This window comes from Styela clava, chromosome 3 (genome assembly GCF_964204865.1).
Source record: "Styela clava chromosome 3, kaStyClav1.hap1.2, whole genome shotgun sequence".
Lineage (NCBI taxonomy): Eukaryota > Metazoa > Chordata > Ascidiacea > Stolidobranchia > Styelidae > Styela > Styela clava.
In genome coordinates, this window is record NC_135252.1 from 1,275,587 (window position 1) to 1,302,681 (window position 27,095).

Genomic DNA, 27,095 nt, shown 5'->3' on the forward strand with positions numbered 1-27,095 from the left:
TGCTATACCACGAGCACCCAAATAAGAGGCGTTTGTGAACTCGTACGGGTTAAAACTTAGCGTTATGCCAGATATATTAGTTATTACTGTATTGGACACGTAGTGAACATAAGGATCGTTTTGTTGTTCTTGCTATTCTTTGAGACGTTTTGAAAAAATCGCTTTTCTCTTCGATTATTGGATCAATTGCTTTGAAATTTTCAGTGGTTAAAGATGGAAGTTTTCTCTAGAAGGCTATTACTTTTATTTTTGCTATGACGTCATCAAAATTATGTGGCGCTACGTGTCCATATTATATTTGAGCATATCTCTCTTGTATTATATTAGGTAAGAGTTAAAGTATAGGCTACCTGGCAAACATTTTTTATTAAATAAATCTAGTGCAACCTCACCTAAATATACCTGCTTGTCTCTTTGTCAATATTCTAATTTTTCTGTTAAGCACCGAGTTCGTAATAATTAAAATTTTCCCTTTTATTTGAGGTTATGGAGAGTGAGGCTATATCATGGATGCGAACTGCTGCTGCATCTGTTGTAGCGTCGCAGGTAAGGCTCAAGCGAAAACTGTAGTTCGACCAAGTCTAATACACTAATGCGAATGAAGGCCAACAAAAATACAAGAGGTCCTGTGAGTAAAAAAATGAATTTATTTGTCACTAGGTACTTGTGACGAAAATACCTAAAGTTCTTGGTTTAATTGGAACTGGCAATAGTGCTTTCTCTCACGTTCTTGCATTCAAAGAAGTATATAATTTTGAAAAAGTAAGTATTGTACTTAATTATTCATATTATCTGGCGTGGAATGTCGCCGGATTCATATCATATGATATTCTTCCATAGGTAAATCGAGCTTGCCTGTGAAACAATTATTGAGGACATACCGTACATTCGTTATATCGTAAAGTTGCACAATCGATTTGAATTATTTCATGTAACAGATTATTATATATATATACTCTTAACAAGTTTATAATTAAACCAAGGCTAATTATGATTTGAAGCCAAGTCACACAAAGAAATCAGGTAATGAAACTACGACACCACCCCCATTTTCAGCGTATCGTTTATTCGTTTTCAAGATTGCATTGCCTAACTGAAAATTGAAATCATAGAAATGGTTCGTATTATGACCCTGTTTTGCGCAGCGTATTGAGCACATGGTTAGCGTGACCATCCGTCTTCAACTCGAGATTGCTACCACAATTGTGCATTATCTCCATTACTTGTAAAATTCAGGTAAAGGTATGGAGCAGAAATCCAGAGAATGTTGTTAGATTTTGTGAAAAATTGAAAGATTTTAATGTAACGCCGTGCCGGTGTGCAGAAGAAGCTGTACGGAATGCAGATATCGTTGTCGTTGCGACGTCAAGTCCAACTCCAGTATTAATGGGGAAATGGTTGAAACCAGGATGTCACGTTAATGGTGAGTATTTTCGATCAGTGTACCAAAACCACCAATAATATGTGTGTCGAACCGCGCTATTGAAATTACTCGGCGTGAATATTCATGTTGATTCTATTTTTCTTGAGTTACACGTGTGCTTATCTTCAGCAATTGGTGCTATCAAATCGACTTGGAGAGAACTTGATGACAAATGCATGAACGAAGGCGTAATTTATGTTGACAGCATTGAAGCAGCCCAAAAAGAATCAGGTGACATCATTCTATCAAAAGTGAGTGTTTTCATATAATTGAAAAATGTGCGTTATAACAGAGAAATGCTTCAAAATAAGTTTTTATTTTAGGCAGAAATATGTGCGGAAATAGGCCAATTACTTTTAAAAATGAAGTCACCAAAAACCGGAAGATACACAATCTTCAAATCATGTGGTAAGTGGATATGCGTTTTATAATCATGTCTATGAGCATGTCATCCCCGACGTGATATCGAAATAAACCAATTAGGGGTAGCCATTCGTGTTCCTTCATATTTGTAAGTTATAATTTCAGGGCTGGCGATCGAGGACGCGTATGCCGCAAAGTTGGTATGGGAGAAAATATCTTCCGAATACAATACCTGATATAGGTGATTACAAGTCACAACGAGGGTAGCCATTTAATTCCCTTTTTATAGTGGATTCCGCCAGTTGGGAGTATTGGGAAATGAATTCATTATTTGCATTTCGAATCGAAACGATAGTTTTTTGAAATATATCTAAAAGTGCAATTTTTGGTTAAAAGCCGTTCAAAATTATCTATGTACCGTATAAACATATTTCACTTGTTATGAATAAACAAAATTATAAACATTACTTTGTAATGATTCAATAAACAGTAAAAAGTTCAGTGACTTTTTGGTAATAATACTTCTTGCTCTGTGTCTCAAGCGTGTCGTTTCTCAATTTGGACACCCGCATCGCGCTATTAATTACGGCCGTTACGTCCAATTGACATCGCATATACCCACTCGCTGGAAAATATAGGATGTGTTTGTCGCTAAGTCGATTGTTATTTTTGGAGCTTTTGTGTAGCCTTCACGCCGTCGTCGTAATAGTAGAAGAGGATGCTTTAGTTAGTTAACTCATTGACAATTTACCAATTTTTTCTTGCCAACAAAAACCCAAGGTAAGGTTTACGATATACGGTATATATATGAATATTAATAGGGCTCATTGATAACTACCGTAACTAACCCTGTCGTGTTCATAGCCATTTTCATAAAAGATCCCGCTTTGAAATTCTGATGCCGCTATATACACCGAACTCCAAACTTATGTCTCCTGCTAATTGCCTGATTATCTCGCGTCTTCACATTTGGGTTTACATTTTGAGGGCCGGCACTTTATTTAAACAGCTACGACAGGTTAAGCATCCTAAAGCGCAAGATTCTGCCAGATTCAACAAGCTTTCTGCTAAATTCAAGTTAAGTCAATTTACATTTGGGTTTACATTTTGAGGGCCGGCACTTTATTTAAACAGATACGGAAGGTTAAGCATCCCAAAGCGCAAGATTCTGCCCGATTCAACAAGCTTTCTACTAAATTCAAGTTAAAGTCATTTTATCTTGTCGTTTCGTACGTTTAATATATTTGTCATTTACGTCGTTTCAACCGGAAATACACAGACAGGACAAAGATTTTACTCGTTTTATCAGAAGTTGAAACACTTTTGAGAAAGCGTTGACTCCACCCCAGAGTGCTATGGGAGCAACCTCGCACCCAAAAACATTGATTACGCCAAGTCGATGTTTACTATCATTACATCAATGGAACTTGTATCGTAAATATTCAAAACATAAATAGAGAATAAATAATTGCGGCGGTGACTTTATCTGGTGCAGGCACAAGTCAAAATAGTCACAGCCCAAAATTCAACTAGGATACCAAATCGTTAGCTATTTATAAGAATACAGGCATTTGAGTTGAGTGTGGCCATTACAAAAAATAAGTCACATACAATTAATATCTCCCAAGTATTCGAGGAAAATATTCGATTCTGAAATCATAAGGTATTCGAAAATGTACAGCCCCAAGTATGCATTACGGGTATAACAAGTGTATACCTATTTATCTGTTATCTTGAAATAATTTAATTCAATTGGGCGACTTGAACAATGCAGTGACGTTTAGAAACCCTATATATATATATATACAGGAAGAGTGTGTTACAATCTACCTCCAATAGGTTTAGAATAGACTATTACGTTAAATAGTGCAACGAATAGAACACGCAGAGTGTAAGGTTTCTTACACTACTTTCAAGGATGATTCTTCGAGACTTTCCTAGGAAAGGGGTCCGCAAATAGTGTTTTAACTTGCCATAAATATAAGCATCGCGTCCGTGTTTAAGTACTACAACTTTATAACTCTCCAAGTATAATTATTACGTAGTTGTTTGCATTGTTATTATTCTTGCATCGCCGTGAAACTATGCCAAAATCTTGCGTTCTGGCAGCTGTCCATATAAAGCAGGGGTGGCCAACACGTCGATCGCCACGTCTCGAGCAGGCGATCGCGTCTTATGTCGAGTGAATTTTATTGAAATACCCCCCAAAATTGCCTCAAAACTGTTGTGTGTTTTACAGCGGGGAAAATACAGTACTTTACATGTGCAAAATACAATATACACATACAGTATTTGAGTCTGGGCGAGCCCGTTATTAAGGGAAAAAATTATTACGCAACAAATGCAATCGATCCGACAATAACATCCGCAGTATGTGAAGGTTGTCTCACACCAAGAGTAGTGTGATAAAATTCATTCGCAATGGTAGCACTGACATCAAAATGCCCAATTTGTTCTAATTCTAGGCAAGCGAAGAATCGCGTTTGGAGGAAATTGTAAAATAATGAAGTTTGAGCAGTCATTGAGGAGAATATTTATTTTTCGCTATTTTATGATACATGAACGATTTCTTGAAGAATGTTCAACACTCACGACTAAAAAATAAGCACGCCCTTTATCTTAATTGTATGATTTAAATAAATCTTGAATAAATAATGTAATATTTACTCCGGGTACAATTAAATAATTAAATCAACAACTTAAATGAAACATAGCAAATACAAATTGTGTGTCGAGTTTATTAATAATGTGCCCATAAAGACTTCTTAATGGAAGCGGTGTTATTTTTTGTATGCGTGTGCGCGGCCGTAAGCAGGTTGGCCACTCCTGATATAAAGCACGGTACCGGACAGATAATTTCAAACGTGTAGAAAAAATTCTTGCTTCAACTTTTACTTTCATCGCGTAACTTTATCGCCAAGTTAGTACCTGTAATAAGATTTCAATAGAAATGTTTATCAGGGAGATGCTTTAAGTAGAAAGGCAAGAAAAATCATGAAGCATAGATCGGGAGCCTAATACAATACAAAAGCCGTTGGATCAGGGGCCGGATCTCCGCCAAAACAAGTGCGTTAATGCAATAATGGAGAATATACTTAAATCAGCACCAACATAATTATGTATGTTCTCCGTCAGGGCCAGATTTAGACGACGATTTGGAATGAACAATAGGTAAAAAGTGATTGCCGAGGCTCTCGAGGCTCGACGGGCGGGTTGTCAAGGCCCTGGGCTTTAGCCTGACTTTTCTAAGGGTATATCAGGCCCGGACCCGAATCCTGTGAGTGACGTGGCAATGTGCAAGGGGATTGCTGGACTCATCGTCGTCGCAGGGTGGTCCACGTAATGGATTGTCGGTTGGGTCTTCCTCCACCACGTTTGCGGGCCTATTGCACTACAGCTTGAAAAGGGGTGTATGGGTAAGTCATCGATATTTGTGGCGTTTCGAAGGGTTTATTGCGAATACGAAGCAATTGTCTACTTTATACATCCATTTTTCTTGTTTTCAATTATATTCTCACCAAATGTTTGGGTCGCGAGAAATTAGAATATTTTTTTAGGATCGCGTCAACATGTACCTAGAAGACCAATATAGCCAAATACTCGAATACGAATAAACAGTCGCATAGCGCACATTAGGAAAGCGCTGAGATAAATAAAAGGACAAACTTTGGGCCGCAAACAATTTGCATTACCATAAGATTCGGTCATCGAACCCGCGATGAGAAATAGGTTCTTTGAACATTGAATCTAAGTCACATATTACATTTTTATCGCAAAAATAAATACTATGGGCGTGGGTAATATATTATATCAACATCTCGGATAATGATAAGGTTAATGTTGCTGCGAGCCTTATATTTCTAGGCTGCTATTGTATAGTTTTATAGGCTTTCCACATGTAGTTCTTGTATCGATCGGGACTGAGGCTATTTCTAGTCCCCGATTATTATGAAATTTATGTTTGAGAGCTCAGATTCGCATGAATGAATATGAAGAACGGAGAAGCGTTGACATTACTACTGAAAATCTTCATCAATCTAAAGAAGTTCATGAGGGAAAGATTTTCACAACATGAGAACTGTTTTCCGCTCGGCGATCACCCGCACTACCATCCAGATCCAATTTCATTAGTTTTCTTTAGGCGTTGAATTTAGTTTGCTTGTTTTCAAAATCGCACTCTTAAAATTGTATCATTTCCATTCTTGAAAGACAAAGCTATTTGAACCTCGACACTTCGAGGCGATTCTCGAATTTAATGGTATGCGGGGATGGAATGTACTGCCAAATGTTGTTGCGAACTTCCCTCACGCTGGACAATCGTTTTTGCCATAAATGTGCTTTCTGCCACAAAATCTACACTCACGATTATTGAGTTATTTCTTTTCAGCACTCATAGCTCCAGAATTCCATCGTAGATTCTTATTTTGATTTCATTAAGTTGAGTTAACATTTTCTATCGTTGACTTCATCGTTTCAACGAATCATGGGAGATTCATAACGACATTATTCATTACACTTTAGGTATAAGTTTATTTCGACTCTATAATCAGCATAACAGGCAATAAAAGAATCGATAAAAACAAATAAATAAACACTGATCATGAAATTAGGAGAGCAAACAAAACCTTAGATAAGATTTAAAACGTACATATTACAGGATGGAAGGTTTTTCCAGGAAGAAAGAAGTGCACTCACCTAAAATTATTAAATTAATTGGCACACGCACCCACACAACCACAGAAAAATTATATAAAGTAAGAAAACGCGATAAACTTAAGATAAATTACATAGTAGACAAAATAATAAATAAATGAAAACTACCTGTCACGCCAAAATAATAATTTTATAATAGTTGACACTGCAAAATCGATCAACTTTCTAAACGAGGTTGGCAGTCAAATGCCGAATTGCCCCACCAAAGTTGCGTGCATTGGATGCATGAAGTGGTGGGCTAGACGGCTATGTCACTTCATTCCCCAAATTAGAGCCAATTATTGGCAAATTATAGTCTAGATTGTAATAAGTACTTAAAGTTACCTGTAGCTGTATAAGTTGGTATACTTTTAAATTAAAGTCGGACAATAGGGTATATGAAAATATATTGGTTATAAAGAGTGCAAGTAAGGTTTTTTTCGTTCTTAGATATTGACTTCAGACAAGGATTCAGAAATTAAGATTGGTATTTTACAAGATCACTTCTCAATTAATATGGTAGATTCATCAGAGTCATTGTTTAATTTTTTTCATCATTTATTCACTGTGAAGCAACCTGAAAAACGAAAAATAAATCTGCGAGGAAATGTAGACAAAGTTTAATTGCGTTGGGGAGGTATTGTCATTATATAGTGATGGTTGAACGATTCATATGGAAATTCACAAAAAGAAATTATCACACCATGCACAAACACCCAAATTCGATTATATCACACTAAGTATGCATTGGCTATCAAGCCAACTCCACACCAATATCCTACCTGAACATAAAAGGATCCATAGGTAGGATCCATTACGGCTCCACTGCTCGCATAGTTGCAATAATCAGTAATCTTGCAGAAACTATATTATACTATCTACAACCCTTATGCTTTCACTCAGACAGAAAGCCAAAACCATGCATGTGTAATAAGAAAAACTGGTACTCCTGAAGTATGGGCACCAAGATGTCGCATAACCTAAACCCTAACCTGGTACACAACCAGAGTTCAGGTTGTGCGCCATCTTGGTGCGCATATATCAGGAGGTCCGAAAAACCCCACATCAGAAAAGAGTAAGAAACGTGCGTATAAAGAGGTTAAAATGTGAATAGCTATTAGAAGCAAAATGCCATTAAGGTATGTTAGCTACCGTGTGATAAACAAACGGTTCCATTATCTTTGAACCCACGTACATTTGCACCGAGGACAATTGCACCTGCATACTTTTGTACCTACGGACATTTGAACCAATGAACAATTGCACTCATACATTTGCACCCGCAAATATGTGCACCTACATACAGATTGCACCCATAAACATTTGCACCCACGGATATTTGCATCTATGGACTGTTGGGTGCAAATGTACGTGGGTGCAAATGGCCACGGGTGCAAATGTCCGCGAGTGCAAATGTTCATGGGTGCAAATGTACATGGGTGCAAATGTTCGTGGGTGCAAATGTTCATGGGTGCAAATGTACGTGGTTGCATATGTACATGGGTGCAAACGTCAATGGGTGGAAATATTTGTATGTGCAAATGTACACGAGTTCAAATGTCCGCGGGTGCAAATGTACATGGGTTCAAATGTCCGCGGGTTTAATCTATATGCGGGTGCTAAAATCTATGGGTTTAAATGTACATGGGTTCAAATGCGCTGTTACCAAACAAACATAGGCATGTCCCAATCCCAGTGATTTTGTACCAGACTTGGTCAAGAAAATGCATGCAAAATTCCCCTGATAAATTATTATAGTCAATGAACTGTTCGAAACGCCTCTGACCATTACGTACTGGTCGATGACTTGTCCGTACACGCCCTCTCAAGCTGTAGCAAACGCTCAAGTCTAACCACACCACCAAGTGTTGGAGTTGCGACCTGCCAGTTTCACAAAGGCAGTTTATTTTTCGGTTTTTAGTAGGCTTTCTCGTGTCGAACGTCGTATATTTGCAGAAGATAGCACTGTCTGGAGTTCGTGTATTACCAGTTATCCATACGGATTTCGGATTGAATTTGAAGATGATATTCCGGAACTGGCCAAGCTGGCCCTGGCCCGCCTTGTCTTATCATGCTCACCACACGTGGAAAGCTGTGAAGGATGTGGTCAGCAGCAGCTGCTATTGTAACAATGCAAGGGAATAGAATGAGAAAAGAGTAGTTTGAGATGATATCAATTGTCAAACATCACTGCCATTTGAAATCATTACAAAAGTTAGTTGACATTGTGAAACGCGACGATTTTGAGGAATTCAATATTGTGAATTTTGAAAGTGAAGCCGAGAATGAACATGTGAAAGAAAAGGGGGATGGTGTCCTTGGTAGAGCGAGTGAGATGATGGGAAGTTGGGAGATATTGTGAACGCAGATTTCATGATCTAGTGGGAATATGTGGATAATGACATGGAAACCAATATATTAAGACTTGTGGAGCACATCGCCCGAGTTTAGAACCTATGATGATCTTCTTTCTTATTTGATATGCTGAAATTTGGATCCAAAAAACATAGGTGAAAATTAGGGCCGCTTAATCACATGGCTCCACGTTTAATTAAAAACCCGACATGAGTATGGAATTTGGCTGACTTATTTGCAGTGATCCGTATGCTTGGAAGTGGATGACACGAAAGCCGACCTGATGAAAGTGTCCTGATGAGTGGTGGTGTGGTCCAGCAATCTGCTCGCACATTGCCACATCGATCAATGGGATTTGATTCTACGTTAGGCACCTAGTGTAAGTTGCCGCCCGGCCAAGTTTATACTCGGGTATTGTACTACCACTCTGGTTTCACGTGACGAAAATTTCCCAGGTCTACTTGTGTTGGAGTTGCAATTAGCATGCTCGTGGACTATGTTTCGTGAGTCTCTTACTTTGTTTACTCAAGCTTTTCTCTGATAATTTGAATGAACGTGTTGAAAAAATTTCATGACTTTGATACTAACATTTGGAGGGGCAGACTTAGGTTTTTTTTTCACATTTTGGAAAGTTTTGTTCCGACAGTTTACGCAGATGCTGAAACGCAACATTTTGCCAAAGTTTCATGGTGGTGCGGGAGGTATTCCAAAAACAATTCTTAAGAAAAATCCTTGTCTAACTTGTAGGCAATTTCATAGTAGGCCTATGCCCGATTACGTCACAGCGTTGACGATCTTTAATGGTGGTACAGAGTACGGACATCTTAATTGGTCACAAACGTAGTAACCATTACATCGTTCCTGAAATTCCGAAATGCAAACACATAAGAACAAACTCATATCAATCTCATAGCTGAAGATTTGTGGCCAGTCCGCAAAAAAAAAGTTTAGTTTGAAACCGTTCATCAATTTCAAAAGAATTCCCATCCCTCTGATAACACGTATAAGTTCTGGAATGAACGAATCGATTAGGACTAGGTTGATTTGTGATACCAACATTGTTGTCAGAAGCTGCACATATCGAAGTTACTATAGTAGTTCATTTATTGTTAGATTGAATTACGGTCGGGCTAATTACAAATTTTTTAACACTGAATGGTATACCTTTTTGGCAATATATTGTGACCGAACCGATTGATTAGGTCACCGAAAAAAAAGACGGATCACTTTGTGACCCGCGAGTCAGTGGTTCGCCATCTCTGTATTATATTCTTGATAGTATTGACCGGCTTTTAATTTCTAACGCGCTTTTAACGCCTTTCACTTCAAACAATGCCATATACAAGCGGAAATTTGGGCGTAGTGAGTATGCAAAATGAAATGTCAACCACATTTTTTTATAGCTTGTGAGCACATCACTCACACCTTTTAGGCGATACTCGTTGATTATTCTTTCCGTTCAACTAATTGTAGCAACTCAAAAGTGTACTCAACCATTGACTAACTCAGTGGTTCTCCAAACTTTTATTTTGCGACCCCAATTTTCATAAAATCAAAGCCTACTAAGTACTAACTAAAATAAAGGTACTAACGACCTCACAACTATAGAATCGTTCAATCGTTCGTTCGGCGAAACATAGACGGGGACTTGATAAAATGCTTTAGATTGTATAGAAGCGTACGAAATAGTGAGATTGCTTCTAGATATACATAAATTTCAAATCCTATTTAGCATATTACAGCAGTGTCTTTATTACTTTTAGTTCAATGTTAGCATATAATAGATTGCTCCATTATTAATTCGAATGTAAAACAGAGCATGAAAATAAAATAGAAAAAACGTGTATTGAATCACATATTTTAAGTCCCTTTTAATATGCTAGAATTTGTTGTGATTTTGTGTTGAATGCTCGAAACGCTTCGAAATTATGTATTAAAAGTCTAAATACGTAATATTGCAATACAAAAATGTTCATTATTATGTAGAGGCGAGGTGACAAAAGACGTCAAACACCTAGTTAAAGCCCATAAATAATGCAACTTTTTCGATAAATAATGCAACTTTGCTTTGTATATTCAATAACCAAGCGGCTACACTAGCACAAAATAACAAATCAACATATTTTTTTTAGTTTGTAAATCTTTTAGGACTCTGCTCAGCCTTAAAATATTCCTACTCAGGAAAACAAACATTTGCTCAGTGTAATATTTACTTAGAGGGAACACTGCCTCGTCGTGAAACTGTCACTCAATTACATTTACTAACACCGATACTTGCCGACCAGCTGGAAAGGATATATACCACATGGCAGTTTTATTGAGCAATTTTGGCGCCGTTTAGATATATAAATGGTCGAATCATTGCTGAAAAAATCCGAAATTAGGCACTTTTACGATACCTGCCAACCAAAACAAATTTCACTTTTCAAATCTTAGTCACTTGTGTGCGCATGTTTGACAGAAATTAGGCGACCCCGGAAAATCTTCACCCGGCCCCGTCCGGGGTCGCGACCACAGTTTGGGAACCATTGGTCTAACTGACGTACCTCGATGCAACATTTGTTATAGGGATAGTAGTTGATAATCCACCACAGTAAAGGTAAGAAAAGATTTGACGTTTTTATAAACACTTGCCATTTTTTGGGCGTGGTTGGTTTCTTCTATTTAAGCACGTGATTCATATATATAATTAATATTCATTTATCAAGTGGAACCCAATCTGCGGCCAATGAGCGGCCAAAGGACTAAAATCTTTTAAAATAATTGTTAATAATTGACGAAAATTATAACCAGTCAGAAATTAAAAGATTTCGAAAAAGAACTGACTGTTTGTTAGTCATCCCTAATTCCTGCCAACTTAATTCATAATCTATTGTTCTCTTCGCCTTTTCCTTTCTATGTGAAAATTAGAACAGAAATCGAGATAATTATCAGTTAATCTGATCTTTTATTTTCAAAAAAATGAAATTTTCATTTGATCCGCAGGTATAATGATGATATAAAAAGTGTTCCGTTGACGAAAAATCACTGCTATATAACATTCGAATCCGGAAAGCCTAAGAACTTTTATATTTAGAAGAAATCGCAATCCACCCAAAAGCTATTTGGGATCAAATTTGAATTAAGAATACTATGTATTCATTATGGGTACTCCACTCCCGTAGTGTGTGTACCAGGCTAGGGTTAGGACATGATTTTATTCCGATGTTTCTTATTTTAGTTTTATTACGAGTTCGGGGACTGTCTGTGTTAGCCAAGTGAATATCCCCCTGTCCATAGTATTCAGTCCCTTTACGCAACTTGATTTAAAGTAGGCGAACAAAATTAGTTGTACACGCATATTGATACACACACTTCTGGAGCGCCCCTTTATGAGTTATATACATATAACCTAATTAGATGACAATGTTTTTTGTAAATATTACGTTAATATTTTATATGCACATATTTGATGCTGATAATATTACACCAAGTTGGAGCAAAAGTTATTCAATAGCTGTAAATTTCAACTAAGATGATCATGATAATTTGCATCAAAATGGAACCTCCTCCGGAAGACTTTCAAATATAGATATTAACATTGGCGCTGGAACATGAGATCCTACATTTGAAGCAGTTGACCATCTTGTGCTTTCCTGCAAAATTATTTTTCTGTATGCTCACTTTGTACTTAATTTAGTTGGAAATATATAATATTTCATTTATTACTTGGACAAAGTTATTTCACGGTTTCAAATTCACATGTTAGTATATTTTACGTAAACAATGGCTAATCAATAAAAAGATGATGATTACATCGCAATTATTTTACGCCAGATTGTAAACAGTATCGCGTTTCAGGCGCACGTGAAAGTCTTTCTGTATTTCACATGCGTACAGTTTGTGTGTTTCAAGACATGTTTCTTAAATAAAAATTACGTTTGCAAATATTTCATTTCATGTTAAATAGAAAAAACGATATTATATATTGATTTTCTTGCTTTAATTGCAAATACATTTGCACCTTAATTGCACAGTTTGTAAAGCTGTCTACGTTAAAGTTATAGAAAGGAATGAGAAAATAAATATTAGTGTTTGATAAAACACGTGGTTAACATTCATGGAATTGTTTTATTTGAATAATATTATTATGTTTTTTACTTACTTTGATAAAAATATCGTACGCTGGTATCTTTTAGACGATCTCTACAATCAATCTCATATCTTCTTGATGATTTGTATCGAACGCAATACGGCCTACAACGTTTTGAAATTCTGGATTGCGGTCCTGTCTGTTGAAGACTTGCAACCTTTCTTCGGGAACCACGAGAAAGTCGTGACATCGAATCTAGTGCGGATTCTGCTAAGTGACTGCTTCCAATACTTTCGTCCACGTTTGGCAGATATTGCTGTTGAAATTAGGAATTTCCAGGTGAATCGTTAGAAATATGTTGATAGTATGTGTGACTTAGCATTGAAGTGAATGAACTTCCACACAACGTTTTGTTTCATTTTACGGTCATCATTTTTCTTTGAGCGAGATATCTTTGTAAATAGAAGGTGATTGTTAACAGTGGCGGCATCTTACAAACTACATTACTTTGTGCGATAAAAATTTAATAACAAAATATGGGCGCGGTGGCCTAGCGGCTAACGAGTTCGACTTAATGGTGGTGGTATCGCAGCTTCAAATCTCGGGTTAAAATCCCATACATACCAGCTGTGATGCTTGAATGCGTATAAATTAAGCTCCTTAGAATGCAAGTGAGATGCATTGAATTAATTGAACGATTTACAAGAAAAAAGCCTCGGGAGACACCGAAATCTGAAGTCGTATTACATTTAACTATACTACACCTCATTCGTTAAATCCTTTTTCCATTCGTCGTCTTCTTGTTCGAGTATTTTGTCAACAAGTTCTTCCGCTGAATAAGAACAGTTTTCCTGGAGGTAAAATTACATGTTATAAGCTGTCTTTATAAGATGATCCATAAAAAAGAAAATCTAATAGTGACTGTTTCTTATTTCATCTGATATTGCGCGTGTTAGAATAACTCTGAATTCGTATGATTAGAGAAACAAGACAGTTATATTTTTGTATTACATTGTGAGGTGCGTCATCTTAATCACTAATAATAATATTGCCAGTTCAGCCAACGACCCTGTCAATCGTATATACGGAAACGCTAATAATTTATTAATATTTTTTTTCGTAGTTTTAGAACTTTTTTTATTCATAAATTACATTTATTAGTTGCTCACAATGTCAAGTTCACATTGTTGAATTTGTCGGCGCTGCAACTCTCTTTTTGTTTCTTCCATTAAAATGGATTTCAATTTTAGCTCACAGTCACATTCTTCCCTTTCAACATTCCTGTTACGTTCTCTGTAGTTGTACCTATGATATCGTGCCGGATTCACGTGATAACGTTCTTCTTGATTGTGTGAATAACGTCTGTGTTCTATTTCATCCCGTTCATCTCGATCTTTCATCCGGTAGAATTGGGGTGGTCTGTATCCGAATACTTCTGTCGATACGGTATCAGATAATTTAATACAAGCAAATATACATTCGGGAATTGTTGATATATTGCACAGAGCTGCATTTTCTGCATTTTTTTTATGGCAATAAAACTAAAATTTAAGTCTTGCAAGTTCCGGACGAACTGGTGAAATTTCATAAAGTGAAAACTCGCAAAATATTCAGTTACATAACTGAAGGTAATTAGGATAGGCATGCTGACGGACTGCTAGACTTTCTTTCTTTGTGTAATGCATTGTCACCAAATAGGGATTTACATATCGTCGTTTATACCGCGTGGTATTTAGTCAAGTCAATCATTCTAAATCTACTATCTTAAATTCCCCAACTCTTAAAAAATCAAAACATTCAAATGAGGCTTAAAAAATTTGTTTAATTTAGTCAAATTACACTGCAAATCGAGTGCTGCAGTTTTTTGTCCCATGCATGTGATATAAAATACACAGCGCCGCTAAAATTTTAGTTACACCGCCATTAAACTAAATTAGCTTTCAAAAAACTGAACAAGATTATCACCTTATAATAACTAGAATCTTCATTTCATCCAGTAACAAGAGTGCTCAAATATACAATATATTTGAATCTACTATTTCACATTTGTGAATTTATTTTTCGTTACCTTGACTGTGGCATAACATTAATAGTAGAATGATCGTTTTAAACTTCATCTTCATTTCAGTATTCTCCACGTTTTTGCCTTTTCACAATTATCTTCAAGTCTTTTATTCAATTGCTTACTGAAGTGAATATATATTTACTGATTACATCTAAAAAAAATATATTAACTGTTCACGTTGGTTGAGAAGATCTACGAATCCCAAGTGAATAAATGTATATTGAATACCTATATATAATGTTACAAAACAAATTGACTTGTCTGAGCTGGTAATAAAACATTTCGTTCTACAAATTTAGTCTACCCGAGGTCCACCGGAAAAAGTATTGTGGATATGAATTTAAAAAGTGCGTCTATTTACAAAAAATAATGTCTGTTCGCAGACATCATATTGAGTTTTTGGTCTTTGGATTTTGGATTTGAAGCTATCTTTGCTCAGAGATTATCGGTAACCTATCTCACCAACTTACTGACAACTCTTAAATAATACAGTTGAATTTAACTTACATTGTTAACAGTATGAAACGAATGATTCGAGTAGTATCAAATATTTAGGTGCTGTCGTTGTTTGTCAGGTTCACGTGAACAAACATCATGTCCTCACCACGTGGAAGTTATGTGAAAACATCGGTATTTTGACCTCCCGCGATGTTTGCAAATAGCAACCAAACGTTCATTTTAATTTTTTATTGCGTTGCTGCGGTGTGTACATATACATTTAATTATCTTCACACAATGACAAAAATGCGAATGTGCGTTTGAGAAAAATATTCTGTACTTTTATTTATACCCTTGAATACCTTATTGCATATTTATTTTGAGCTATGTTTCCTCATCCCCTGACGAACGATTTTTCGTAGTACTTTACCATCGCAAAATTTTCGATGGTTATCACGAGAGTTTGCGCGAGCTTGGCTCACCCACAGATAACCATCAGTTAGATAATTTTAGGTTACTCTAACAAAGCTTTTTCTGGACTAATATTTGGATTACTGCAGCGTTATTCAAGTTTCCCTGAAAACAAAATTACCATCGAACTATTTGATTCACCCGAATTTCAAAAACACAGATGAATGCTGATGTAATTAGGCAGCAATTCTATCTTACAACCCCTGCTATATGAAATGCATTATACATACTCATTAACCCAAATCTTCACATGGCGTTTGAGAAAATCTTGAAAATATACAAAACTATTAGATCACCCCGGGTTTAGAAAATATCTTTTTAGTGTGTCTCCGCAGTCTTCAACTTCTGAAAATTTGAAAGCGATTTGTGCTGTAGTTAAAAAAAGGCTATTTCAGAGCAATAACAACAACAATTGTCCGCCATGCTCATATCCGGTATACATTTCTTGAATATTTTCTTAAAGCACTGCACCACATGTCAAGATAGTATAACGTTGCCGTAACATTCAATTGATCGATTGACAAGAACAACGGGTTGCAAACTCCAAAGTCAGTGAGATTTTTCATTAGATCCCTAGACGACCTTGAGCAATGTGTTACAATCAGGAAGCGTTATAAAAAATAGTGCTTTCTATCATTGCAACATACAAAAGAAGCTTTCTCAGCATTTGATCAAACACGAATTATTTCAGTTTATATAAAAACGATGAACTGGTCTTCTTTTGTGAATAACCGTAATGTATCAGCCGCAAACAAAAGCTTGGAAATGTTAATTCATGAAAAAGGGAATTATCAAATACACGGACATAGAAATCAAACAACCTACACATCTAACTGATCATCCAATTCTTCAATACAAATTCGCAAATCAAGCCTCATAACTGTAGAAACTCACACCACTAGCGGAAGGGCCTGGGTACCCAGATTTGGCAAAAAAATGGCGAACTAACATGGTAGCGAAATATATTCAAAATATATGAAATATTGCCTAAGTATACTTCATAAGATTGAAAAAAATGAAAAAATAAGAAAAAAGCAAAATCTCCCCAGCGACCGCTTTCATCTTTGAGTGCTCAAAATTTAAAATTGATTGATCCATTAAGCATTAGGAAAAGGGATTTTTATGACAACAACAACATGAACAACCAGTGGGATTCAGACGGTTTGCGAAGTCTCGTGATAATCAGCAATCCCGTTCTTTTTTTTGCTTTAGAGACGTTGGTTAGACCAGTAATTCCCAAAGTGCCTCCCGGTGGGCGAAAACGATACAGAGGGGGGCGAAAAAGTCGAAGGGGCGATTTCGCGAAACCTGTTTTTGTTCGGGGCATCTTGCACTTGACAACTGTACTGCTTTCGTATGTTTGAATTACGTGTGTGATTAGCACGCGCAAAAGGATTGATGATTGTAGTTTGCGTATTCAAGTGATCGGCAAAATACGGCCGGAGTAAAATAATCTGGCCCTGGACGCTTCACTGAATGGACCATTCCCCGACCTTTGACCCCGGAAAATTTTTCCTATACTTTACCTTTTTCAAATTTTCAGTGCTTATTTTAGGAGTGGTTTCGCAAGTTTGCCACTGCACTATTATTGTTGTAGTCGTAGCACTTAGCTCTTTGATGGTTGCCTGTAACTTTGCTTACAAATCAATCTTCTCTATTTCTGAGTGAATGCGCTTGACCTTGTTCAGACAATTTGAAAATAGTGATATATGAAAAGTTATTTTGTGCGTATCTTGATATATACATATAATGACGAAAACTTATTTTTATTAGTTGTTCAGTTGCACTAATTTAGAAGAACAATTCATGTTATGTTGCTCAAGAAATGCACGGTTGGTTTGGACTGATGCGTGAGAGGCCGCCTAGGCCTAGTTGATGCAAATTCATCGAGGAAAGAAATATATACCGGTACACTTCAATCAATGGTCATCAGAATCTTGAGTTATATCCGAGTTTTAGAAAATGCTTAAAGGTTGAGTTCCAAACCACTGCTGCGTTGAATCACAAGTCGACATTTCATATTATAAACCAATATTTATACGGCATGTAATCTATTATTACGTGAAATTATACAGAGTACTTCTCGCATCTATGATCACTAGTCTCACTACGGTAGGCATTATCAAAGTTGTTTGTGGCGAGATAAAAATTTGGAAGAAATGCTCGTAGCAGATCACATTTTTTTAATAATTGAAAATAAAATTACGTTCTTAACTGTGATACAGAGTAATTATTAGTCGTTCCTTGAAGTCGTTTCTTCAAAATAGTTATATATATGTACTCTTCTTCCTTGCTATTTCCAATTTGTGTTAGTAGCTTGTATTGGGGGGCGTGAAAAACTGGTGGCAGTTGTCGTAAAGTATGTCGTTTAAAAGAATTGCATTTTGAGTAAAAATGGTCGTTTAACATTATCACATTCTCATTACGTTTTCTTTTCAGTTCCCGGTGCCAAAGTACATAAAAGTTTTTGCAAGTGAAGGTCTCCTATCATGCATGTAGTAATGTACTGACTTTTTGGCCATCATTATAAATGCAATTGGTAGTTAAATACAAGTTTAATCCACGCTTTCACTTCGATGCTAATGTATTTGTATCACCCTGTAAATCGCATTGCGATAGTATAACTAACATCTTTTATCACTGGTTTTGTTTCTAGCGGCATCAATCCTTTAGTTGGTGGACTAATGACGATAAGCTGCATTGCAGATCCTGGTACTCTTTGAATATTCTTCTTTCGAACGAAGTTATTCTTGTTGCTGAGTGTAGCTATCCCCAGTCTTGTTCCAGCGTTTTATAATATTTTATCTCACGTACTCTAGGGCTACTCAACTGGCGGACCGCGTTCCGAATCCGCACCTTTCGAGTACTAAATTTGGGCCGCAGCTGCTTCTTGACTTCGAATGCATCGTTTTTTTATTATTTCATAATCGTAATGCATTTTTCGCTAAACCACTGAGGTATAAATTGTCATATCAATATAAGTTTCTCAGAGCCCCGACCTACTTGTTTACCCAACTAGCATTGGTTAATCAGCAAGATGTCAATGATAGCGTGAAAATTGTGATGTTTGAGCAGCCGTTTGGATATAATTTTCACAGATTTCTAGACATGGTGGTAAACATTATTGGACATTATTAAACTACTATTGGACACAAGATCGACTTATGAATCGTTTTGCTAAAATCGATGTGGTTTTTCTTAATCTTACCTAGGAAAAATTGTTATTCTCCGTAACTAATATCAGTTTTCAGTCTAAAGATAATTCAAGTCGCTAAAAAACTTTTACATATATTTATATTTTACGGATGCTATGTGGACGAATATTTCATATCTATTCAGCAAAGTCGGCGCTCGGCTACACAACTGAAGCACGATATTCAACATTGCTTTTGTACTTGTTCAGATTTATTTTTGGAATGACCGGACCCGGTAGTTTTTAAATTTTGTATACGGACTTCCCATAAAAATAGTTGAGTCGCCCTGCTCTACTATAGTTGTAGTATACCATCATTATAAGACCACACAGACATGCTAAGCGTTAAACCAGTGATTTTCAATCTTTCTGCTTGAGTAGAACCTCAATGAAACATTTCAGAGGCTCGAGAAATAGGGTTTTGTTTTTTATCAGTTCTAAAAAAACATCGTGTTTTAAAACAAGGGCTTGTTTTGAATAAAAAAATTTCTGTATTTTTTATTGAAATACCCCTTGCATCGCCGCGAAACTACGCCAAAACGTTGCATTCGGGCAGCTGTTCACGCAGCCGGAATTATAATTTTAAAAATGTAAGTAAAAATTCCTATTTTGACTTTCACTTCTATTGCGTACATTTATCGTGACTTTCGTATCTGCACAAAAGTCATAAGATTTTAACTGGAATGTTTATCCGAGATATCAAAGAGACGTTTTGAGTGAGAAAAAAAAACCTGAAAATTAGCTCACAAGCCTACTGCAATAATTAAGAATATGCTTACATCGACGGCGGATGAAACACGCTAACCTGACCTATGTTAATTGTAAGAGTCCTCTGATGAAAAGACGCCTCAACTAATCTGTTATGACGCCATGATGTGGATTTCGAGTTCATGTATTGACATTTTCTCATAAAATGAAGGCATTATTACGATTAATACTGTTCGGTTAATTTATGCTTAGCAAGTTTTGTTTTTAAGGTTGAAGTGATAGAGTTTTTCAAGATTATACAAACTCATTTATTCGATCGCATTTTCGCAAGGTGGTTTCGTCGAAGGGTCGTTTACGTAATGGCGTTATTTTATCGGTTGCGTCTTACTGCGCCAACCACTGCACTACAACCTGAGAAGGTGTGCATGAGCCACTATCGTTATTTGTGGCGGTTTGAAGAATGTATTGCAGATAAGAAACGCTTGGCAAGTTTTTACATCCATTTTTCTTCAACCTATTTAATACAAAAAAAATCAAATAGTACCGCCATTTTGAACGAAACAGGCAAAAAAAACTTGATTTAAAATAATTGTTTTAAAACAATTCTTTTTGAACAAATCCCTATCAAGGAACCCATGTGCAAGAGTTTAATTGTTTTATTTTGTCTGAATTGTATAAACTATGAATATATATAAAAAGCAAACCTAATACTGGCGAAACAAAATGACCTCCAAAGTGTAGCAGATTTAATAATAGTGGTAACCATTATTTAATCATATTTAAACAATAGACATGAAATATTTCTCTCGTATACGAATGGGAAATCTTGGACTGTACTGACGGAACCCTAGGGTGGCACCGGGCCCCGGTTGAAAACCAATGCTATGCTATCTTATAACATAGTCATGTCAGCGGTATAAAACACAACAGTCAAGAATGTGCCACAAATAAAATCCAACTCAAACAGTACCACTGCGTAACACGGTTATTTACCAATCTCCTGCCACAGTGTCCAGCACAGTAATAAAACACCACGATGTTGTTCGAAGATAACAAGGGGACGTTTTTTCGGGAGGCATACATTGTTATAGTAGCGAAACCAGTGGAGTCATATAGAATTGAGTCATAATTTATGTGATAAATATTTTACAGAATGGGTGGTTTATATCCGTGGTGATCCAGGAAAAAATAGAGCGAAAAACTATAAGGTTCATTGTGCAGTATTAAAAATTAGACCCTCGAACGCGTTGAGCGTTGTGCCTAGCGAGCGACCTTCGAAAATACAATTTTAAATTACTCGGCATTCGGCAACATGCATAGCTATAATAATGGTTGTGGTTTTGTTTTGTTTGGATATCGCGCACAAAAACACTTGTACTAAAAGTAATTATTTAAATTCATTACCCAACTCTTTACTAAACACAAATAAATAGAACGTAAGCATACGCTCCTAGTCAGTCGTGAAATTTTAGTGCCTAATAGTTGAACAGTAAAGCTTTCTGGGAACTGCCCATGCAAAATGGGCTCAGGAAAGCGAAGGGTCCCTTTTTCATGTCATTATATCCTCATCGCGCAGCGAAAGGAAATATTTCAGGTGATCTGGAAGTGTCTCTCACTATCTCTCCCATGACGTGTGATATTCGCAGGGCTGCCATAGCGTCCTTATTTCTAAGATTCGTCCTTATTTTGATTGTCATCGTCTTAGAAAATATTTATGTCCTTACTTCTAAGAAACGTCCTCATTTTGGCATATGTCTTTTTTGGCACGTATCCTTATTTTTGTTTTATTTTAGGGGCAGAGGTTCTTATACCGGGCACTTAGATTGGTAAATTTGAAAGAATGATTTGCTAGAACTGCTATTTGATTCTTATTCTACGTTGATTGCTAATTCCAACAATGACAGAACAATAGCCTAGCGACAAAGATCAGTCCGTGTAATTTGAATCGAAATACAACTTAGAAACTAAACGAGAGGGAACAGATAGTTTCTAAATGAGGAACAGCCGGAGCAAATCCTTCCTAGTGCAAAGTATGATCAGACACGGGTCGCAATGGCATGAATACATTTTGTTTATTACATTTCGTCAGTGGCGTAGCCAGGAGGGTGGGTTTGGGGGTCGACTCTTTTAAAATGTAAAAAAAGTAAAATCATCTTTCTGGATCATACATAGAAATTTTTTGTAGCTTAAAACGTTTTTTAGACCCCCCAAGCCTATAAAAACACGCGCATTCCCGCGTTCGGTAGGACCCGCTAAATCAGTGGTTGGCAACTTTTTTATGTCAAATCATTTCGCGGCACATGGCACGGTGGTTGGGAACAAATGCGCTAGCTGTTTTGATCTAACTTGGCAAATAAAAATTTTAGAATCACTCCGCTTTCAAATTTCTGGCTACGCCCCTGCATTTCGTTTTTATCTTATTATTATAATTCCCCTACGTCGTTATTTTTAGGTTCATATCGATGAAAGCCCTGGGCCGTATGAGCTTGTTTCAAATTCGGAATTACCTGCTTTGTGTTGTGTAATCGTCAATGTGACATTTTCTGTGGAAACTTAATGCCGAAACACATTGGATACCATACTGGGTTGAATGAAATATGACGTTATCCAATAAAAATGAGAAATAATACAAATTTTCAATTATGTACAGCTGTAAAACTGATTGGTTGGTAGGTTTCAACGACGTCGAACGATTTGACATGGTATGTATGGGTTGATTGCTTCAGCGGAAATGACGATATCTGTTTTTCTTAGGAATATTCCTTTCCTGGATGCATTTCTTGTGCTCATTTTCTTTGACCCAACATCATTACTTCTTGAATAGTATAGGAATAAGAGTTTGTGGCATTTTTACTTTAGATAAAATCCCGGGTAGCAAAGAAAGTACGAAATATCAGGATCATATCCACCTTTTCAGATATAATGCATCGAAGACACAAATATGCAAATATAATATGATAAATAGTTTTCTCAATGACTAAGAAATTCCCGAGCGACACATATTTCACCACCAAAATTCTTTGAAAAACGTCTTTCAAGTGTCCCCGTGCTCCCCACTGATGGGGAACATTAGAACACACCGTGGTGTACAATGGGGTAATCTTTTGAATACAGCGAATTATGCCGAAATTAGCAACAAGTCAGCATCATCATCTAAAGAAGAGCTCCCCAACCTTTCTCAGTTCGCGACCCATTTTTATTGCCATTGTTTCCGTACGACCCACTATGAAATGGTAATATGAGGAAAGAGACAATGTATTCACATGCAATTTACTATTAATGCAAAACTTGAGATTGCATATTGGACATTATCAAATCAAGTCGAGGCTTGATATGATATACAAGTTCACGCGCAACGTGGCATTGACACTCAACACATTGTGCTTCTTGCTCAAAGTCATTTCCTACCTCAATGTATGTATGTATGTATGTATGTTTATTCGTCTCGTAATAGTGATAAGTAAATAAATTGACAACTATTATTATTATGCATGCACAAGACCTACTGGCCTAAAACACAAATGTGCGATATGCACCCCTTTTGACAAATATAAAACAAAAAACATTAGATTAAATATGTATAATATGGTCCGTTATATAGACATTTGTGCAAGGTGGGGCGATGGGTTGGTTGGTGTGGTGAAAGTGGTAAGGGAGGAGTATACAAAACTGTTTATACAGGGGAGTTCATAAGACAAGACAATATATATAAATAGAGACAATACAACACCAAATACACATAATGATGCAATCAAAATTGAGGCGTAAATACAACACCTTTGAGTGGTGAGACCATACAATTTGAATGGGCGAAGTATAAAAGGTAAACTTGCGTTGCCTATATGGTATGCGTCACTCAAGGGTGATAGTAGAGTCTTTCATAGAATATGGCTATTTCAGCAAAAATATGAACCATACAGATTTTGGTGAAATACTTCGGTTTGCGTATCAAATTCTTGGATATTCTTGTTTTATTTATAAAATTAAAGCCGAATTAAAGGGAAAAGAAACTCAATGAAAAGCATTTCAACAAAACCTATCAGGATAGCATTTTTGCCAGAAGAAAAGAAATGTATAAAAGTACTATTTAGCTAGGGATAATACCCTTAAAAAAGAAGCATTTTTTCCATGTCATGGATTGCCCTAATTGCATTAGAATCACAATAGAATAATATAGTTTCCTGGGGTGAGGGAAGGGAGGAACATATTTGATTTTGTACGATGACATATATGAGAAATAATATTTGATGTAATCAGTGTTTAAATGAGGATTATTATGAATAATAAACCTTGTGTACCCAGTATTCAGTCAACTCATTTGGCATAAGATTAACGATAACATAAATCGCTACTGTCTACCCGAATTCAACAGATTACTAATCTGTCTAGTAGCCTATACCTACACTTTCCAGCTTGTAGGTGGGTTGCGACCCCATTGCTGGGAAGATCTGATCTAAGGAAATGTGGGACTTCAAATTTAGAGATTTAATATTTTTAAAAACTATTTTCCATAAAAATTTAAAAATCTTTTCCTCAAAAAATACTTAAAACGAGTTTTTAGCATTGTCAACATATTTTTAGCTTTATCGCCATTTATATATGGATATATACAGGATTTTATATTTATTTGTCTGAAAAGGGGACAACTAATTCGTTGACCTAATCTTATGACGAGTAACGGCCATAGTCCGGATTGGGGATCCAAATCGGGTATGAAAATAGGACAAATGAATCGATCTGTGACAGCCATGATTTAAACAAGCTTCTCGTAATCAACCCCAAAAAGATTCTAGTCTAAGAACAAACTTCGCGTAGTCATGGATTTACTGGCAACGGTGTCCTAAACGCTTAGAAAAAGTTTGATGCCAACTGTGTATTTGGGGGCCCGCCAAGGGGCCGCCACGACGACTGGTCGGTCCTTTAAGGAAGTCACTTTATTGAAGGAAGCCACTCTACTTATTCAGGATTTTTCAATAATATTCACGCCCAGCGTTGAAAAATGGGACATGACATTCACTTTATGGGACGACATCTTGTATACATGAAAGTTGGAAAATTCGCGTATATAACACCTGTATTCTATTTCAGTGCAGTTTTGCAAAGTTTATCGCGCGATAAGATTTATTCCAAGCATGTAGTACTTACTATTTTGATTAAGTTTTTCTAATAAGCTTCTCATAGCAATTCTAACTGGTTTCCTTTTCGCCGTTTGATTTGGATTCTTTGCACAAAACCAATGTGATGATTTGAAGTTGATGAACAATTTCCCGCGCGCTTGGTGTCGCCAGATACTTGACAATGTACCACATTCTTATCCGTTATCTTTCGTGTGTTCTATGCCCTTAATTTGAACCATTTAAAAAAAAAATTATGCTTGAAAATGCCGGGTACGATTTCATGTCGAAATAGCTAATAACGTGTAACATAGTATTTGTTCTTGTAAGTTGTATAAAGCGGTAAAAATTATTAAATACATTATATTTTGAATCACAACACTTTTTTACTTCGTATATTAAGTCCCCTGAAAATATTTTTGCTTTGCAATTCCTGTGATTAGAATGAATTGTCTACACACATTATTATTCCCGGAGTCATATTTCCAGTCATTGCTCATTCGTTATTTTCTCATTGTGATAAAAAATGACGGCAGACATGTTGGTAAACGTTCTGATACCGATTGAATATCACCGTGGGCGGCCACCTACCTGAAATTGCCTCATAAATTTGCCTGTGATCACAAACCAACGTGTTCTCATTTGGAGGGTTTAATAAGAAAAACCTTTTTCTTATAATTTCGGGAAAACATCACTTGGTGTTCGTTTCATTCTTGGAATATTGTTTTCCCTATTTATACATCATATTTTCGGCGTATGTAAAACAAATTTGCGCCGCCGTTTGATTTAAAAAGAAATTTATTTTGGAAAACAACAGAAACAGGTGTCTCTGCATGACGCAGTATGCGACAACAACTTCCTTTATTTATTGTTTTCTTCCGGGTCTTTCCTGACCTCATCGCTTGCGTCATAAGTCATAAGGTGAGCTTGAATTTGTGAATATTCGAATAGGAAGTCGTTTAAAAAATGAATTTTGGTTGGGTGATTCAATTATCTTCTTCAACTTGAAATAGTTTTGTTGTTTGCAGGAACACACAGACTGAAAATGCCTAAATTTAAAAATCAATTGCTCGAATTCCATGCATCCCATTTGCTTCGTATATATTATATTGCGTGCACTCTAAAATGTCGAATATATCATCGAAATACTGATATCTTAAACATCACTGCAGTGCGCGGTACTTCTGAGTATATCAGTATTGTAGGTCAAATAATAAATATACTCACGCGGCCACGCGATATTGATGATAAATTTACATGATCTGGCCAAAATACACCTTGGCATAGGTTAAGCAAATTTTCACTCCTTGGTGATAATTGGTATATACGTGAATGCCATCAAAAGTAGACTTTTTTTTCAAATTGCTTTGTTTGGTAAAGATATATATATATATATATGATTATAAATCTTCAGAGATGTTAAGATATAGACATATAAACGACTATAGCCCTACCGGTCATAGTCTCCCACTGCGCAGCATACGTTCATCGAGAGATCGTGAAATTATGAGGCATCACTTCAATTTTAACTTAACTGTTCCGCGGTATTAGGTGAACCAGCAGTAATAATCTCTTGGGGGAAAATCTTTTATTCCGACCTGTGTGTGTACCTTTCTCAGGCTGGTATCCAACTGCGCACAGCATGTGGCAGAATACTGCTAAAGTGATATAAAACGATCTATCATACCGACGAATGGATCGCGTTTGTCATGGGAAGGAATTTATCTCCACTTTGTCTTCAGCCTTAAAAGATATTTATGTATAAATAAGTAAGGCAAAACTCATGTTTGACATTAAACGGTGTCAGTATAGTGATGCAAGATTTAAACAGATACCAATGATCAATAGAGAAGTACTAAAAATTCCAATCCCTCATTATTTGACATGTATTCAACAAATTGTTCCATTTGCTGAGCATATAGAAATATATTTTTTTACGTGGCATACGGAAGTTTGGCAAGTTTGAGCAATAAACAATATCGGCAATGCAATTATAGCATATTGTAATAAGCGAACCTTGGTGTCACAATGGATCATATTGCTATCCAATAAAGCTGAGTTGCGTGAGATATTTTCACCGAAAAGGTGAAATTTCAAAAACCTGGGAGACGATATAATTAAATTTATTTTTCTTTAATTCAATTAAATTTGCCGAAAAACAAATTTCCTGCATTCTCGCCACAGGATATCTTTAATATCTC

General features: G+C 36.3%; 2 protein-coding genes across 4 annotated transcripts in view; one reads left to right on the forward strand and one right to left on the reverse strand.

The window, feature by feature from the left end:
• Positions 1 to 2,253, forward strand: part of LOC120342475 (ketimine reductase mu-crystallin-like) — a 111,508-nt gene extending 109,255 nt beyond the window's left edge. For all 3 annotated transcript variants that reach the window (XM_078110687.1, XM_039411312.2, XM_039411313.2), the window contains 6 exons: positions 484 to 546; positions 661 to 762; positions 1,237 to 1,423; positions 1,553 to 1,674; positions 1,747 to 1,831; positions 1,952 to 2,253. In XM_078110687.1, the coding sequence (XP_077966813.1) occupies positions 484 to 546; positions 661 to 762; positions 1,237 to 1,423; positions 1,553 to 1,674; positions 1,747 to 1,831; positions 1,952 to 2,022 (630 nt within the window). In that variant the 3' untranslated portion in view covers positions 2,023 to 2,253. The remainder of the gene's footprint in view (positions 1 to 483; positions 547 to 660; positions 763 to 1,236; positions 1,424 to 1,552; positions 1,675 to 1,746; positions 1,832 to 1,951) is intronic.
• An 11,769-nt stretch (positions 2,254 to 14,022) lies between these two features.
• On the reverse strand, positions 14,023 to 15,153 carry LOC120343052 (uncharacterized). The gene is made up of 2 exons (XM_078110576.1): positions 14,974 to 15,153; positions 14,023 to 14,340 (listed from the first exon to the last, which is right to left on the reverse strand). The coding sequence occupies exons 1-2, from the start codon at positions 15,026 to 15,028 to the stop codon at positions 14,063 to 14,065; spliced, it is 333 nt and encodes a 110-aa protein (XP_077966702.1). The 5' UTR covers positions 15,029 to 15,153; the 3' UTR covers positions 14,023 to 14,062.
• Between the last annotated feature and the right edge of the window lie 11,942 nt (positions 15,154 to 27,095).